The 19884-nt window shown below is 31.4% G+C and overlaps 1 protein-coding gene across 14 annotated transcripts in view; it reads right to left on the bottom strand.

Annotated features, from left to right (window-relative positions):
- LOC127730614 (peroxidasin homolog pxn-1-like) overlaps nt 1-19884 on the bottom strand; it is a 296701-nt gene that overhangs the window by 129799 nt on the left and 147018 nt on the right. For 12 of the 14 annotated variants that reach the window (XM_052239098.1, XM_052239092.1, XM_052239088.1 and 9 more), the window contains 6 exons: nt 13315-13363; nt 12905-13107; nt 7706-7870; nt 7326-7362; nt 6340-6446; nt 2943-3044 (listed from right to left, as the gene is read on the bottom strand). In XM_052239098.1, coding sequence (XP_052095058.1) covers nt 2943-3044; nt 6340-6446; nt 7326-7362; nt 7706-7870; nt 12905-13107; nt 13315-13361 — 661 coding nt within the window. In that variant the 5' untranslated portion in view covers nt 13362-13363. Of the gene's footprint in view, nt 1-2942; nt 3045-6339; nt 6447-7325; nt 7363-7705; nt 7871-12904; nt 13108-13314; nt 13364-15658; nt 15712-19884 lie in introns of all 14 variants that reach the window. The other 2 variants (XM_052239096.1, XM_052239095.1) reach the window with 1 other exon arrangement.

Below are 19884 nucleotides of genomic sequence, written 5' to 3'. Positions count from 1 at the left end.
ACTTCATATGTGATTTTCAAAACTGAGTTTTCAGAAGGTTAGGCCGATAAACAATACTTTCTAGAAGTTTCGATATACTGGCAACGTATGCATGTTGAGATTAACTTATTTCTTTAAGATTCTCGTGAAATAATGGTGATCTTGCAATGAAGTTAAATTTTATCTATACTGCTTAATTGACAAAATCTTATAGTAAAAATAAAAATGATAAAGGTTCATTGTCTTTTGTCATTTGTTTCATTTGAAATTGTCTCAAGGAGAAATGATAAAGATTTCGCCTGATCTCACAGAAGCTTAAGGAAAAAAATATAAGAAATTAATATACTCAGTGAATGTGAATTAACATAAAAATTTACGGTTTTTAAAACTAAACTTGTTGTAAATTTAACTTATGACAAAAACAATTGTTTCAAGAATAAGATCCAACATAAAATTTCTCACTTTCAAAAAGCTACAATGACCGGAAAGATTGAAAACAAATTTCAATTTTCAATGCCGGAAATCTATACATACAACCTTGTCTTTGTTTTAATTTCCAAAATGAGCTATTTAGATTCATAATATTTCATCCTGTTTTGAGAAATACTTTAAAGTTTTCAACGGGAAATTATTTCTTAGATTCTAAATCAATTTTTGAATTAAAAACTTATTTGTATTTTATATTTACTGTCTCGTTTATTCAAAACACGTGCGGTAGTAATAACGGGGATCGTATTTTATGATAGGTTAAATGGATGTAAAACGTTTTAGAATCAAAAACTTTAATTCATATATTATACCTATAATTTTAATTTTCTTATATTTCAAATATTCAGAAATAATGAATCCACAAACTAGATGGAATAATTTGTATACGCTCGTCTTAGTCGGGACACATAATGGTATAAAGAAGTTCGTCCGTGCTAATGTCTGTCCGTCTGTCAACAGTAGCGAAAGAGTGCGCTAGGGCGAAGTTCTGAAATTGACGCGACAAAAAACCCACACATCTAGTCTAATATAGTCAAATAGTCTGTAAGTTAGCCATTGTCATCTTTCATTTCTCTTTTTATTTTCAATGATTTTGCTAATGAGAGGGAGAGGACAAAAACAGACTTTCCTTTCTAAAGCGTCGTAAAAGGTTATTTCGAACAATTTTTCATTCCGACGGATGGTGTTTCTGAAGGTTAATTTTGTGCGGCAACAACATCATGAGATCTTATACTGATACATACATGTGATCTCTTGTATTACCGGATAATAAAGTAGGTGAATATAGTTGTTATTCTTGATTCTTGAAAATTTAAATGTGGGTTTCAAACGTCCAATTTGCAGTTTTTTTCAAACAGTGCGCCAGCAAGGAAAACTTGTACTATGACGTCAGATTCAATGTTCAGAAGAAAGACAACTCTTTTCTTCAAAACGAACGAGAAAAAAAACCTGAAAATTAATCATAACCGAAAGGTCGGTGACATATACATTTTTTTGCTTTATTTTGAAGAGTACACATGGCACTTTCCTTCTTGAATTTTTTATGAAAAAATCACTGGTAAATATTTTTTAATACTTGAAACGTTTTTCATTCTTGCGTTTTATTTTTGGCGGGAATGAAATAAATCATATTTTTTAAGATCAAAACAATAAGAGTCTTAAACTCTTGAACCTGTATCTGATAGACACAAATCTTCTGTTTAACATGAAACAAAAATTATGCTTGTAGGTTTGCTATAATGGGATTTTTTGAGAGTTTAAATAACAAGCAAATATCATGTTAATATTCGGGAAAACACGAAACTGAGGTTGCTATAGTGACAAAACTAAGTCGGTGACCCCCAATTTTTTTTATCATATTTTGTTCCTCAAATCATGAAATACCTTCACACAAAATTTTAAGGAAAAATCACTGGTAGAACTGAATAGGCTGTTTGGTCTTTAACCACAGGGAATACTTATATAACAATAATAATAAAAAATCACAATGATTGCTACCAACGTTTGGATTGGATATAAATCATCAAGAATACCAGTCTTATAATTTAGAACGTCAGAAGCGCGTTTCGTCTAGATTAGACTCATCAGTGTCGCTCGAATCAAAACAGCAAAAAGGGCCATCTTAAATACGTAGTTGAAGGCATTGAAAACCAAGAATTTCGAAAGGTTGTGCCAAATACGGCTAAAAGGTGATCCCCTCCTCTTTTCCTCGAATGCGACCTACAGAATTAGACTTATAAACGGGTTTATACTTACATGAGCAACACGACGGGTGCCACATGTCATTATGCTAATATATCACAGATACTTCAACATTCTAGATTATAAGAATTCAGTTAGCTTCTGAGGAGAGAGTTTTTGCTTCGTGTTTAAGGCCTCACTGTGACTTTGAGATGAAGAATAGCAATAAAAGCGCGATTCCTTTCTTTGCTTGTTGTGTGTTTTGCTGTGCATGTACTGATTGTGTGTCATGGATGGATACCCCATATCCTTTCTTTTCGAGTCTGATAGTTCGAGAAAACAAATGCAAAATAGAATTTCAGAGTGAAACACCTCAATACGTCATGAATATCATTACATTTTGTTCTGAGGTTTTTGGAGTGAACAAAATAAAGAAGTGTGACTGGCTCATAATCAGTTTATTAATACTTAAGGCGACAGCAACACACGCGCTATTCATTTGCTTTTTAAATTTATAAATGCATGAAGTGATTTTGTATCATGAATCAATACACCACATCCTTTCTTTCTTTCTTTCTTTATTGTAATTTGTAAATCTTGTATTATATTGTTGTGAATTTTCTCTGCATCGATGTTATTTATTTATTTATTTGATTTTGTTTTTTTTTTTTTTTTTTTTTTTTTTTTTTTACTTTATTTTTACTTTATATATATTTCAAAAATATAGTCATTATTAAAACTGAAAATATACTAGAGATTGTAATGTTTTAAGAACGAAATAACGTATGACCTACCTCCCTGTGTATCACGTAGTTCTGACATATGCTCTTCTGTTGATCCATAAACCATACACCCATCAATAAACGATGTTACATCATTCATTTGTTCTCTTTGTCCTGGTAATTTGATTACAAATATTAGAGTTTTATAGAAGAAGCCGGCAGAAGGTCATAAAATATATTATGTAAACTTGACAATTGTCAATGAATTATGCCTGAAAGGTATATAAATATGATAAACAGATACCTTGCACCGTACAACCGACCTTCGTCCCTATGGCACAAGGAAGGTAATTTTACATTTCTCTTTCTCTTCACTTCTTGAATTGAATATTCGTTTGAACATGTTAAATGTTTCTGTTTACTTAATATTATCGATATAACAACATATTTAATGCATATTAAAGACCATTTCCCTTTGTTAAATACCGTTTATTGCGGGTTTTGGACAAATCTATTTATTTTATAAATCCACAATAAAACAGATAATACTAAAGACACATAATCCGTAGATAATTTATGCAACTTTCAAGAATATACTTTAGTAACACAGATTTGTTTTACGAATGAAAGGAGAAGATCCGGTAAGGGCTAGTTCTGGCCTAAAATTTGAAGTGCATCTGATGAAAGATTTTGACATTTTTTAAACACTTATGTGTCCACTTCGGTCAATGCAATTAGTTTATGTAAAAGATTTGAACTGATTTTGGTCATTAAAAACGCTCAAATTCAAGCTTATATATGACAAATCTATCAAATATGCCATAAAACGTCACTTTTCAGTTGGCTTTTGTCTAAAATGTAAGTGGCTTCATTCGTGTTCAGTCTCAACCTTTATATATGTTATGTATTATCATCAAATACAACATATATTTAAAATATTTAGACTGGACACAAATGCAGTCACTTCCAATTTAGTCAAAAACTGTCTTAAAATTAGCATAAATGCTAAAATTGTGCAGATTTCAGTAATTTTGCATGAATTCAATTTGCTGGTACCTGATGCATGTTCATTGTATTGTCAAAAACAACCCATTTTTATGGAACAAAAGTATTCTACTTTCTGATAAATATCTAAAAGTTTAAATTTCAACAAATTTGTAAAAATGCTATATTTTGGGGTCAAAAAGGGGTCTTAATGGGCCTACTCCTTTGACGAAAAACCCTCAAGACAAAGATACATTACAAACCGCCTGTGAATACTGCTTTGAGCACCTGGGATCATCCACAGCTTTTGGTGGAGTATGTTTGTTTGTTTGGAATGCAAAACAGAGATCCGACGAATATGAAAAAAAAAATAAATAGGGGAAACAAAATGAAATAAAATCTCTTCAAGTAAGCAGTGGTGCACGACCGTATCCGTTGTGATCCAAACAAAATGATACGGATCGGTTGTACGGTGAAGAACAGCATTCTCATACACTATAGTTTGTCAAGACGTATATCTCACCCATCTGTTTATTTTAGAAAAACAAAAGCCCTTTTGGACGAATAGTGTGGCCAACGTTTTGCAAAAGGATGTGCTTTTTAACAGCACAAAATATACCCGGCTAGAAGCTAGAAGAATGAAATTCTTTAGAAATCAATCAATTTTGTCATAGAAGGCAAAGAGTAAACAAAATTTTTTTTATCATTATATAATTTGCATTGTGTAGTTTGTTAAATGTCGTTAATATATTCAATTTCCAGGGCCAAGTATAGGTCTTTTTTCTTCCTACTCTAAACCTGAAAAATCAGTTGAAAATCCTACTTTAATGACACACAGAATGTCCATCAGTTATAAAGCCGTTTAAGCCATGTCTGATAGGTGTATATATCAAATTGATAAGTTTCTTCATTATTGGTTAAAGAAGATTTCGGTTACAGGTGTAATCTCTTTTACTATAATTAAATATGTTGAAGGAATGTTAAATAAAAGAAGAATGTGTCTGAGGACACGAATTCCCCCGCTCAAGCTTCAAGCAAACGAAAATGGGACTGACGGGAGGACGGGAGGACGGAAAAACGGACGATCAAGGGAAACAATAGCGAAAAAGTATTGTTATGGTCAAGACTAATTGCCGGAATGCATGGTCGGGTTGGAAACTGAATAATTACGGACGTAACAATAATATAATGTCTATAGTTACATAACGTTATTGTTACGTCAATGCATTTCGATGCATGTTACTTTAGTATATATTAAAACATTTGAAAGCTCTTTTATTCTAAATAGATACATGCATATTAAGGCAACAGTAGTTTACCAATGTTGATATCTCTTTAACAATTAGGAAGAAACAAATCAAGGTAACAAACTGAAGCTGAGGGATCGCATGCATCACCCACTGTGCGAATGCCCACTCAGTAGATTAATTTCCTTGATAGAGGTTTGCTGCTTGCAAGAAAGCTATTAAACCAAGAGTTCCAAGAGATCAAGTTGCAATCGTCCCTTCGTAAATTTTACGGACGCCATCACGAGTTGGTTGCCGGTATGTTATATCCGTTTCACAGATGACAACAGATATGTTCCAATTGTCGTAACTACAATTCCGTCCCCTTTTCCTCGAATGTGACCTACAGAATTAGACTTATCACCGGATTTGTACTAACATGAGCAACACGACGGGTGCCACATGTGGAGCAGGATCAGCTTACCCTTCCGGAGAACCTGAGATCACCCCCAGTTTTTGGTGGGGTTCGTGTTGCTCAGTCTTTAGTTTTCTATGTTGTGTTTTGTGTACTGTTGTTTGTTTATCTTTTTCTTTTTAGCCATGGCGTTGTCAGTTTATTTTCGACTTGTGAGTGTTAATGTCCCTTTGGTATCCTTCGCCTCTCTTTCAGTAAAAATGTCACAATCGGTAATTGGACGCAATTGGTAGAATTACAAAGAGGACGACTGTACTATATAAAGATCTTAGACCGCGAAAACAAGTCGCTAGTGAGTTGAGCCACCGTCACGTCGTATCGTGGTGGTGACCGCCGCCAAACGTATGTAGTGTCGATTTCAGTCGTGTATATACACAAGTTCACTGTTTTAGGTAACTTAGAATATTTTTTTTTTTATTAATCTGTTGACAGATAAACTCTGCGTAGTTCAAATTTATTTGTGGAGGTAAGTGACGATTGTCCTAAAACATACATATCTTCTATAAATAAACTAACGCGAAGAATGCATATCAACACATTACCTGCATATAGCCAAATAAGGAATGGTAGGTATTATTTTCTTTTTCTTTTAAACTAAGCTTGTCGTGATTGATATGGATTTAACGAACTTAACAATTATATGCTGTGTTAAAGTCTTCCCAATGAAATTGTAGATACACATTCCCTATGAAAGCTAGCTTAGCCAGCAGTAATCAAGAAATAAAACAAAACAAAAAGATGTTTCTCATCGGATTGTTATATAAAATCGAATGAATTACTTTACCTGTCATACAGCTTTTGTCTGCTGCGGATGATCTTACAAAGTTTAAACATGTTATATTTTTAAAAAATGGATCATCATGTGGTACTGGTATAGCGTAACAATCTTTCCTGAAATATTCAACATACCATATATTCTTGGTTGATAATGATATTTGTCCACCAATAAACATATTTGGGTTGAACATAAATTGTTTCAAACTATGAAGATACAACTTAGTTCTGAGAAATATGGAACGACATAAGGCATGAAATTCCATGTTTTAATGCAGAGACTTAACAGGCGACTATTTCATATGTCATTCGAAAGCATATCATAATTTGTTTCTTTTTTGTCTGGTCCTCTAATATTACTTGCACTTTCCGGAAAATCAAGGTCAAAGGTCAAGGATGGACAGCTAAATATATTAATCGTTATCAAGATCTATCATGACATCGACACAATTGGTTTTGGAAAATTAAGAATAAAAAATTTTCATAGCATTATTTGTATACAGTATTTCCCAAATCGTTATAATTAGTCTCTCATTTTGTTCAACAATCGTAAAGATAAATTCACGCTGAAATTTCTGAACTTACAATACTCTAAAAGTAACAATAACAATCGGTAACAATTTTTCTGCGCCATATGCGCATTTCAACAATAAATCTCTCGTCAGTGATGATCGAGGTCATAATATTTGAAAATCCAATACTAATTAAAAAAATGAAGAGCTTATAAACCAAAAAGGACCAAAAGTATAGACAAAGTCAGGCAAGAAATCATAGCTTTCTTAGGTTAAAACAAACAGGGTAACCATATTCCACCAATTAAAATCAATAAACGCCTTTAAAGAATAAAAACCCAAAAATATATGTGTATTAATACAAAATGTTAAAATGAATGCATATATATGCCCAAAGTCTGGGTATGTAAGGAAAAAATAATGGATAGAACGATAAATTCTAACATAATTCCTGTTTGGATTATTCCCTTCTCCATATACTTACTTCAAAGCATTGGTATGGTTACAACAATCCAGATCAGCTGGATGGAAATTGGAAAAGGAAGTAAAACGATTATTTTTCTTCAATTTATTTTTTATTTACTTATTTACTATTGACTGTTGATGTCATCTAACTAGACGGTGATTGCAACTGCTATAAACGCTAGACGATCACCAGAAGATAATATTTTCTTGGTTTGATTAAAATGACGATTACACTTAATTCAACTATAACCGTTTGCTTTTTAAATTTTTTGTAAAAAACGTAAGCTTATCAAACCTCGTTATTGCATAAATGTCTTCTGTAAAAAAAACTAATTCTGTTTCGATAAACCTCTAGAGTTTTTATGCTTTTTTAAAATTTATTTGTTACATATTGCATACCTCCTTCACCTGGTGTTGCTGCCATATCATGTGCTAGAAACTGTCCATAAGCCATAAGCTGTACTGTATGAATAGTAGAAAAGATGGTTGTATTTTTTGCATCAAATAGCTTATTACTAACAAGTCTGGCACTCGGCATATCATGGTAGTCTCTAGGGGCATCACCTAAATAGATGTGTTCAACAAGTAGACATATCAATAGTTACAGATGTTGAAATACTTATCGTCATAGTGATTGATAGAATGGTCTTTCTGTATCTATTTTGTTATGTATTGCTGAACGAGATAAAAGAGGAACCAGTAATTGATTAAGACGTCGATTAACACCTAGTAGACACATATTCAAGTAACTTTCCAAAAACAGGATTTTTTTTCGAAGATCGATGACTTTTCAGTTTGTTTTTTGTTTTTGTTTAATAGAAAAACAAAGGATATAGGGTATCCTATTTGACACAAAATCAGTACACGCACAGCCAAAACAAAAAACACAAAAAGCATAAGAACAGCGCTTTTACTGCTGTTCTTCCTCCCAGTGAGGCATTCAACACGGAACAAAAAAAATTTCACCTCACTACAAATCTAAGACGGCCCTTAGCGACGACTAGAGGGGAATTGTTTGCTTGTTTGATCTCTCTTCGTGTTTTTTGTGTTTTTGTTTTCATTGTTAAATTTTCGTTTTCGTTTTGATTTGTTGACGATTTGAGCAGACATCATTATCCAACTTGATCATATTATTTCAAATTGATCACTATACCTGTCATGATAAGGAACGTATTACATTGTCATTCTGTGTGAATGCTTGTGTGTCTATTGTTTAAAAACATATCAGTTGAACGGCAAACGCCTGAATCTGACAGATGGAGGTCAATTTGTCGACAAAAAAAGTACCCGTATGTAAAATGTTTACGCCCACAAACAGCGCCACCTATAATTTTTTCTACGGCGTCTTTGAGAACGATGTTCCGTTCTGTAGTAAATTAAAACATTAAATTAACTAAAACATAGAAAAGTAAGTGTATAAAACTAATGAAAAGATATATTTGCACATGACTGGTTATGCATGATACGCTGGCAATGTGCGCAATGTCCTTTAATCCAAGATTCAAAATTAGTTTGTTTCCTATGTCAAAATGGCGGATTCCAATGTTTACATTTTTCCATCGATTTGAGAGCTGACACAAATTCGTATCCAATCATTAATTTGCATATTATGTACTGTGTAGGGTAGCTTATCCAATGGGATTCACTGTTATAAAGTGGCTATACGTTACCATCCATCGTTACAAAAGTGCCATGTGTTTTGTGTGTATAGCTCAGGAATGATGTGTATTCAATATTTACGGTAAATAATCAATGTTATGTTCATTATATTTCCATTCATACACAAGTCATAACAGCAAATGCATTTTTTATAGAACTTATTAGGTAAACAGACATGTTTAACTGTCTGCTTTAGCAAAAATTCGTGTAAATAAACCCGATGGGTCGTTTTGCATATTCAAGCACAGCAGACAAACACGTGGTAGATTATTGATGTTTGTTTACCTAAATTACACGCTGTTGTTACTAAATACTTAGAAATAACCATTATCGTGATATTATTGTTTAACAGCAGATAAAATTAATTTTACAAATGCATTTAACTACTCTCAAGAGTTATATAATACACCTTGCCTAAGAAATAGGTCTAGCTAGGTCCAGGGACCTCCTTTACTAGGTCCTTAAAGAAAGAGGCTGTAATAATGTACATGATGTAAATTACCATATTTACATTCCAGCATTTTTTTGCATTTGATATATTTCATATACATGTACATGTATGTACATAGAGAACAATAGAGTAAATGAACATACATGGGTTTAATTCCCACCCTAGGTATTAATTTTAATACTCATTAGAGGTTGGAGCAAATAGGGCAGATTGCAATTGACCATAATGTAGTGTCTAAAAATGCTGATTGATGTGGCCAAGTCCTCAACATCCTTTTTTCTAAGTATACAGCAGCTCTTTTAAGGATTAGTAAGGGAACATAGTCCAGTGGCTAAGTCCTGTCTTTTTAGTCTCTATTATTTCCTTATTTATATTATTATTTTTCTTATATTCTCTTGTACATGTAGTAAGCTAAAAAGCTATCATTACTCTTTTTCCTCATCTGCCTGATAACAATGAAATGTATTTATTGTTGATGTCTGTAAAGTGACTTATAATTTAACTGCTAACAGACATTTGGACTCTGGTGGATAGTTTCTATACTGTTATCTCATTGGCAATCATACCACATCTCTTTATTTTAGTACAGGTTAAGTATTTAAAGTAAGTGACTAACAAACATTAAATCATTTGAAAGAAAAATTCTGCAATGATTTCAGTTTACATATATCAACAATAAAATTTGGTTGTATAAATTGTGTCATTATGTTTATAATGACCACTGTGAACTGCCATGACTGTCTTGTACAAAATATATTTGAATAAGTTCCCTAATGAAATAGTATATAGATGTTTAAAAAAACAAATGTATGTACTAGTTCCAGATCTATCAATTCAAGAATAATTGATGTTTTTTTTTAATTAATTGAATAATAACAACTTATTGCAATAATCATGATAATCATGATATTAAAATACAAACTAGCATTCTTATATGTGATACATATATAACTTAATGCAGCTTATTCTGAAATTGTAAGGTATGTCATAAAAAAGAGATTTTTTGTAAAAGTTACCAAAATTGTCTGTATTTCAACCACATTTAGGCCTAGGAACCTGAAATTTTTAAGTGTAGAGGTTGACAAGCTAAGTCATGACTGTAAATTCAGATATTATCATGAGGTTTTTATTAAAGTAAATGATGCGATTAAATTGATTATCTCAATAAAAAGAACTCTCATTCTGATTTGATACTATGAGATTTTTTCTGATATCAGAAAAATAAATATCTCATTGTTGTCCATTCTTCAAAAAATTTCTGAACATACTGTACATGTATTTAAGTCAGCTTTGTTTTTGTCTGAGACTACTATAACATGGGAAGTGACCAATCTCTATGTTAATTGTTATAGTAGTCTCAGGTTTTTGTTTTGTAGTTCAATTGACTATGCATTTTAGAGCAGTTAAATATGAATTTGGATTAAATTTGAAGTTGATTCATTATATTTTATGACATAATAACACTCTTTTATTTAAACAAAGCATTTTCAGACTTTATTTACAGACCAGCTTAGCTAATCATTCATTATTCAATCAATAATTTAGTTAAAGGATCAACAGTTGTTTGTAGGACTTATGAATTCAAATATAAGGGAAAAAAATCAAAACTTGAAGTAATACATGTAATAGGAATTATGAGAACTGCATGTTATCAGATTGCAATACAGCTTTTTGTTCAGTTTTCTTTGTGTTGATTATAATGTTTTAAATCCCTTTCTGGCTTTTTGGATGTTCAGATTTTTTCTCTTGATTAAGAGCGAGCAACGGAACTTGTACATCTTATATAGTTTCTTATCTCGGGGGTGGATCAAGCCAATTTTCAAAGAGGAGGGGGCATGTATTGTCTACATTTTCTTTTTTTCCATATTGTATTTTAATGTAATGCAAAGTTAAATTCTATTGTAACACAAGTTCTGCTGACAAATGGCTGATAAACCCCTCTTGTATGTAATTATTTGGCATGAAATGAAATATGTTTTTTCTGTATATGGAAATTAGGAATAATCCACCCTCTCTTTATAAAAGACCTGGATCTGCTTAAAAGTTCTTGCTTTTCTCAGAATTTTCCATTGTTACATCAGGAATAAAGGCTACCAATAATCATGCTTGATGATCATTGAGGTCACACATAAAGAACCCATCTCTTTGCAGATCATAGTAGAAAAACAAAGATACAATGTAGTTGGTAACATAAATGTATTTAAAAATATCAAGAGAAACATTCCCATACAGAATCTCTGTCAATAAGTTATTTTTCCACTCTTTACAGTGAAATCTTAAATATGTAAATTGATCGGCAAGCCTCGCATCTTGAAAAATAAAATGTCTGTAGGAAAGAACTATTGTTTCACAATTGATGCTGTGTTAGAATTTATAATATCACTCTTTTTTCCCCATATGATCAGCATAAAAAGTGACAAGTTCTTCAGTCTAAATAACTTTGTTAGATCTCATTTCTGATGGAACATTTTCAGTGCACCAGATTAACAACTTTCTATGTTAGATACTTATTTAAATATAAAAATTCAAGTCTAATTTTAGAGTGAAATTTTAATATATTTAAACAAACTTTTCTAAACAACCAACATGTACAAACACTGAGTTTATTTTCATATCCTTTCTAAGAATATTGATACAAAGAAAGTAAAACAAAGACTTGTATCATTCCATCTACCAAAAGGGTGTTTGAGAATATACAAATAAGTCCAAGTTTCAGAGAAAAGTCAGTTATCTATAATTTTCTTCTTTGGAAGTTTTCAAAAACCTGTTTTAGGGTACTTGAAAAAATGCCATATTCAAACATTCCATGACTATTTTAATGTAACAAGAGTAGAAGAACATTAAATATTGAATGGTTATTCAAGAAAGTGTCGAAATATTACTACAATCATTAATTTTACTCGAATATACTGTTGTGCTTGCAGTTTCCTACGACGCGTGTACGGAGTTATCTCCCGTTGATCTCCGCTTCGCCACGAATAAGCTGACACAATTGCGTATCCGGGGAATTTATGATCTATAATTAATAAATAAGATCCAGAAAATGGTTTTACTTCATATTTTATACCCCTCCATACGATACCAAACCCATTTAAGAAATGATTTGGGATTTTCCGTAGACCTACGCAAATTTTCCAAAAAAAATTTCAACTTCCATCGTTGTTTTAGAATACTTTTATAACACCTTTCATAAATAAGTATACATAATAATGAAGCTTATTCACTCAAGATTTGGACCCTACAAGTTTTATTTATGTACGAGTTACAATTAGACGATACGAGGTAAAAAACCAAGAGGTGTACACGTTCACAAGAAAACGGTAAACTCTGACCTTTTATCACGTGACCAATGTCTTGAACTTAGACGCCATTAAATCGTTTGCCGTTCAACTGATATGGCAGCCTGTATAGATGTTTATATTTTATTCGTTATATTGTTGTATAACTCTTTTATTAATATACCGCCTTTTGTTCATTTATATACTTACCATCACTATACATCGGTGGTATAAAGCGAGCCTGTGGCGTAAAGGACATGCCCATGGAAGGACTTATTAAGTTGTTACATGCCCCATTAGCTGTACGGTAACGATCACGATCATCAGTGTTACAGGTAAAACTTCCAGGACATTCAACTGATGAGGGTTCCTGGTTTGGCAAATTCGGCATCATTTCGTCCAGGTTTCCCGACCTGCAACCATGGCAACAATTTTTACTCTTTTAGGATTATACAAGTGACTTTAATAAATGATTTGACTCCATCTGATTAAATAAACGTTATATTTGTAGGAAATTAATTAATCTGCAGCAAACAATAAATGAGATTTAAAATCTAAGCATGGAAGTATTATATTGACAATATAGTACTTCCATGATATAAGTAAAACAATATACTTACGCGTAGTTTATCAACAGGAGAATCGTTGTAGTAACGACGTCTTGCATTGCTATAATGAGATAAAAATATCATATTGAACTTTTAAAGGCCTTAAAATCGTGGGTCCCATTAACTAGCCGAGCCAAGTCGGTTGAGGATAAGGTATTCACCCTTTAAGAACTAAAAAAAAAAACCAATTTATGTGCCAATGCTAACCATTTGAGCGAGCAAAATAAAGGAGTAGGGGCAATAAACCCCTTATTTGGCCCAAAAATTGGTGCAAATCAAAAAGGTTTCCATACATATTCTTAAAGTTGTCCTAACAACACTAAGGTACAAAGTGTTCAGAAAATAAAACAAATTTCACATTTAACGAGTTACCATGGCAGCAAACCATGACGAAATTTGTACATAATGTAAATTTAGTATTTTCCTTGTTGAACGCCCACTTTGAAGTATATGTTAGATTGGAAAAGTATGTGCGCACCCTAAAACAACTTTATATTTGGTAGAATTATGTCATTAGTTATAATAAAGCTTATCTCTAATCATTCTGTTGTTTCGTGACTGCGTACTATGTTTCAACAATGAAAATAACAACTGAAAACTTAATAAATTCCTCATATTCAGAACAAAAATTGTATATTATGACGTAATTGTGACGTCATAACATCAAAAATCTTATTTCATTCATTTATATTTTTGATTTCATGCATTTCAAACATTATGTGCATTTTTGAAATAGTTCGCAGAAAGTTTATTTTCTTGGGCCAAAACCGGCCTTGAATACTCCTTTGTCTATCGTTTTCAGACTCTGAAGTATTATTGTATGTGTTCACAAATTCTAACCAAAGGAAATAATCTAAGCATAAAAAAAATTCCTCAAAATTTGGAAGTTACAACTGATTTTCAATTTGACTGTTTTGGTGATGAAGCTAGGAAATGCAACTCGTGTACTATACGATGTTAAGTTTGGTTCAAGTGTTAGAAAATTTCTATGGATAGACTCTTTCAAGGAAGTGATGGTAAAATTATCCAAAAGTGGAGTTTACTGCAGTGCATGTATTAAGGAAATACAGGTGCAAAATTTGTAAGTACCACATTTTATACAAATGGAACTATACTTGTTCGTGGAAAGCACTCTTGCTCTGAACGGAGAGACAAATATTTGTCTAAAACTAAGGACATAGTGAACTAAAAAGAAAATGGAGTAAGCATTGCTTTACTTATTCATGATAGCCAAACACGACAAAAAAATGTACTACCAGCAGACGATTCTATGAATAATGATATCCAAACAGTCCGAAAAGATATATCATCAATACAAGATACTACAATTTTTCAGCAAAACGTAAATCCGTCTTCTCATACTAGTAGTACACCGCCGTACCTACCGATCACACAAACTATCATAGTTTTCCCGACAAAGTTGTGAAGTTATTACAATCTTTGAATTCAAACAATTCCACCTGGACTTCACATAATGCAACTCTTATCCAATTTTTTCACGACAAATACACTGAAATTGATAAGCTCCGAAATGAATGTAAAGTGAGCAAACTCCAAAGCAAAACCCAAAATCTACAAAACGCCCAAGATTTACTGACAGTGGAATATTGTCATCCTAGACTCCTTTTGTTGAGCAACGGTCCACCACAGCAGCAAAAGAGAAGATAGGCGAGTCCAAAACATCACTTAGGCACAAACTAACGCTGTAAATACGCTGCGACCGAAAAAGCAGATCTATTGATAATATTCTTATGTTGGGAAGTTCAATAACAAAAGGCATTAAAACATTAAAACATCAAATTTGAAGGAAAATGTGTGCGTAAACACAAATCGGGGTGCTATCGTTTCCTATCTTGAGAAAAAGATAGAGGAGATCTGTCCCTTTTTTCAAGAGTTGTGCTATAGTTTGGGGGAAATGATGCAAAAATGATAGAAGTGTTCAAATGCAAATACAAAAAACATAGAATTTATTAGCCATATGGATAATTTTGTTTTGAGAAATGGATTGATACAGATGGTGTTCATCTCACACAGGCTGGGACAGAGAAACTTATTGATAACATTAATGAGTGATGCAAATAACGAGTTCTAGTGTCAATCTTTCAAGTAGTTCTTATCAACCCTACTGTTATAGTTGTGGTGAAAAGAACCACACGTTATCATACTGCAAATTTAATAAAAGGATCAAATATAAAACTGCAAATTTAATAAAAGGATCAAATGTTTCTGATGTAATGGTCTATGCCATAAAGAACGTAACTGCTGGAATAAAACTTTTATGTGAAATGGTGGCAAAGAAGATCAAACCAATGATATATATGTACAAAATAATCTCGATATACTCTATTCTATTTACCTGTGGTATCTGTCAAAATGATTTTTTAGATCGTATTTGTAATCTGAAGCCTTCTACAAATGATAGTAAATCTTGTACAAATGTTAATAAAAAATCAAAGTAAAGTTTTCATTATCAAGAATGGTTAAAATGCTTCAGATCAAGACAGTATAAATACGTGTTATGTATATGGTCATTCAGAAAAGGAGATAAAATTAACATACCATAACATACAACATATTTTACCTAAGATCTATAAGACCAACTATAATTGGCATGTGTGAAACATTCTTAAATACTAAAAAAATGTAAGCGGGATTCTAATTAGATTAATATCCCAGGGTATAGCAAGGAAAGAAAAGATAGGGAAAATAAACAAGGTGGGGGATGGATAGTTTACTTTGATATTGATATCAAATATGAAAGGATGACATTATTAGAGAGTGAAAACATCGAAACTGTCAGGTTTAAAAAAAATCAAAACACAAATAATCATTTCTATCATGTTTTGTATACAGACCACCTAATAGGAAAACCTCCCTGGTATACTAAGTTTGAATATGAGGTTGTGAATAGCTTATCTATAAATGATAATATCTTGTTAATGGGTGACTTTAATATTGATTTCATGAAGCCTCTTCCTTCTAAAAGGTCAATTTTCATTACAACTTATGGTCTCCGTCAAAGAGTAGACTACCTATGTCATCATTATCCTGTTAGCTGTACCGTAAACAAACTTGCAAAGCTTATCAAAGACAAATCAGATTCACATTTTGAGATCAAATACAGAAACTTCGAAACATATAATGATGACAAGTTCTTACAAGATTTGTCCAATAAACCATTTGATATAATACATGAAATCAATGATCCAAACAAAGCAATGGACATGTGGTATTACTTACTTGTCAATGTTTTAGATAAACACGCCCCTGATGTTACCAAACGTGTAAACAAATAAATATCAACCAGAATGGTAAGCTGATGAAATTTGTAAATCAAAATTCCATAGAGGTTATTTTCACAAAAAGAAAGACACTGAGAATTATAAAAAAAATATGGAAATAAAACTAGTCAATTTATTCGTTCAGCAAATGCAAAATAGTTTATGGAGGCCACAGATAATGATAAAAACTTTAAAATTCTATGAAGGCATTTGAAGGATATGAATTCCATAACAAAACAGGAAATTGATATTTTAACACACAGAGGACAAGTCCTTACAAACAAAATTATATTGCTAACTGCTTAAATAATAGTTTTAGCACAGTAGGTGAGCAGCTTATTCCAGATCCTCACACACGTTTGGAATCTGAGAAAATTAATAACTATGTCAAATCGAAAATAAACGATGATGTTAAATCTTTATTCTAGACTTCACAAATGATGAAGTCTTACAAGGTCTAAACATTCTAGACATTACTAAATCAACTGAAACTTATGGAGTTATACAAGAGTTTTAAAATTATCAAGAACGATTGTAGCAAGCCCCCTTACTCACATAATAAATCTTATATAGTTTATGTACAGGAATATTTCCAAATACATATATTAAATTTTGATGCAGGCATATCTAAAGGGGGGATGATACAAATCGTGCAAGACCCTCATGGGTGGTCAAGGTCGTTAAAAAAAAAACCTCGTCGTCGAGATCCAAACACTTTTTGACCTATTTCAATTTTACCCACTGTGTCAAAGTTATTTGAGAAAACTGTCTTTAAACTATATTTATTTTTAACAAAACACAAATTATTAATACAACAGCAGTCTGGATTTAGAAGAAAAACATTCTTGTCATACAGCACTCATTAAAATAATTGATAAATGATTTATAGAAGAATTGGACAATGGAAATTTTACTGCTATTCTTTTTTTTTATATATTTTTAAGAAGGTATTTGATACTGTAAATCACAATATCCTTTTGTCAAAACTGAAATCATACAAATGTGATGACCACTCTGTAAAATGGTTTTCGTCCAACCTCTCAGCGGGTGCAAAAAGTTAAGTTTGGAACTGAATATAAACTATAACTTTGGAGTTCCTCAAGGTTCTATGCTTGGACCTTTATTATTCCTTGTTTATATCAGTGACTTACCAATTAACTTTAGAATATATAGAGTCTGGTTTATATGATGATGATACAACTTTGCATTTGTCATCTAAATCTATTGTAAATTTAAACATATGTAAATTAAGAAAATGTTATTTAATGGTGTAAAGAAAATGATGTGGTGATTAATAACAAGAAATCAAAATGTATGCCTGTTAGATCAGACAGAAAAAATGGAAACCTGCAATACATGTTTATGTGTTTTATCACAAGATAATATATCTTTAGATAATGTTGAAGTTGAAAAACGTATTGGAACCTATATTGATAAAAATCTGTCATGGTCAAATCAAATTGATAAAATATGTGAAACTATTTCAAGCAGAATATACCTGTTAAAAAGGTTGAAACAGTATTTACCATTAAAGGGTCTTATTCTTTTTTACCATAGCAATATATTATCCATGTTTGACTACTGTTATATAGCATGGGGTCTTCCCACAAACTGTTATCTGAAAAGGATTTATGAGCTTCAAAAACGTGCTGCAAGAATTTTTTTTTTTTTTTTTTTTTTTTTTTTTTTTTTTTTTTTTTTTTTTTTTTTTCCATCAACTTCAATGTTCAAAGAGATTGAATGGATGACTATATTTACGAGGATACAATATGTTATAGCTGTTTTAATGTTTAAATGTATTAATGGACTAGTACCTGATTGTATATCTAATAAATTTACTGCGTGTACTGATCTTTATAATTATTCGCTCAGGTCGACAGCATCGGGACTTCTTCATGTACCAATACCTAATTCTATTTTTTTTAAAAAGAACATTCAAATATTCTGGTCTTATTACCTGGAATAATTTGCTAAATAAAATTAAGGAAAAAAAGGATTTAGATACATTAAGATCAAGTGTTCAAATTATTTTTTTACTTTAATGAATGAAGATACCTGAATATAATGTATTTTTTCTTCTATTGCATATGAGTATATTAAAGGTGCTTTATAAAAACTGCATTATCTATTTTATTTTATTTTTTCTATCTGTATTAATATTTTTGAAGGCCCCAGGGAAGATTATATATATATATATATATAACATATTATTGTTGAAAGAGCTACCTTCGTTAAATAAAGATTCTATTATTATTATTATTATCATTATTATTATTATTATTATTATTATTATTATTATACGTTTCCAATGATTAAAATACAGGTAGAAACTAAAATTAAAAAAATTACGAACGAGAACAAAGTGTAAACACAAATTATAAAAATATCGCAGTTAGTCTACATCTTACAATAATTGAGTTATCGGTGCGCTTTCGAACGTCCTGTGATATATACAGCCAGTAGAATAAAAGGATTAAGGTTGGTATTTTAGGAATGTGTTTGGGAATGCAAAATTGTTAATTTTACACAAAACTTCAGCAAATTACAGTTCTCTCCGTCTTTTGTATTTAGACGAACATGATAGTTATGTTTTTACTGGTATGTGTTTCGTTATTACGTTTCACTGGAACGTTTTCTTTAGAATCATACACTGACACGGCCTTGTGGAGAACTTCATTGAAAAAGTCTATTTTAGTGATGCTATATTTTTTGTCATAGTTTGAAATAACGAATAGTTTTATCTAACACGAATAAAATGATTAGCGCTGTCATGAAAATATTAGGCTTAAATTAAAAATAGCTGATACTGAGTTTACCTTCTACAGAGATTTTGAGGAAATAAATAACTGCAGTCAACTTCACTGTCCTCCTACTATATACACCATACTAACTTGAAAAAGACGAAGCTGTCCAGTATGCATTATAACATATTTTCAAGATGTTAAAGCAATTACTGATACATAAAAGCTTTACTTTTACATAACTACTTTTAAATTACTTTGAGCGTCCCATTATACATGTTATATATCAAAATCTATTTTATTTATATATTAATGCTTACACAATCTGTTAATGCGTAATAATGTGAATGTCTTTGTCTGTTTTTTCAAGTGGGTAGTTGAACAAAAGTGTAAAAAAACAAAAAATAATTAAAATTTGTAATAATTCTGTTTTGTATGATTTTGATGTTATAAAAAAGAAAAAGAATTTAAATAAATGGGTATTATTTTTGGGGGACAAAGGAAATTAAATTTAAACAGTGACATTGGTATGTAATATTACTTTTCATCAACGTCTTTAA

This window comes from Mytilus californianus, unplaced genomic scaffold (assembly GCF_021869535.1).
Source record: "Mytilus californianus isolate M0D057914Y unplaced genomic scaffold, xbMytCali1.0.p SCAF_2, whole genome shotgun sequence".
Lineage (NCBI taxonomy): Eukaryota > Metazoa > Mollusca > Bivalvia > Mytilida > Mytilidae > Mytilus > Mytilus californianus.
Note: the sequence above shows the minus strand (reverse complement) of the source record. Positions and strands in the feature narration are given on the sequence as shown.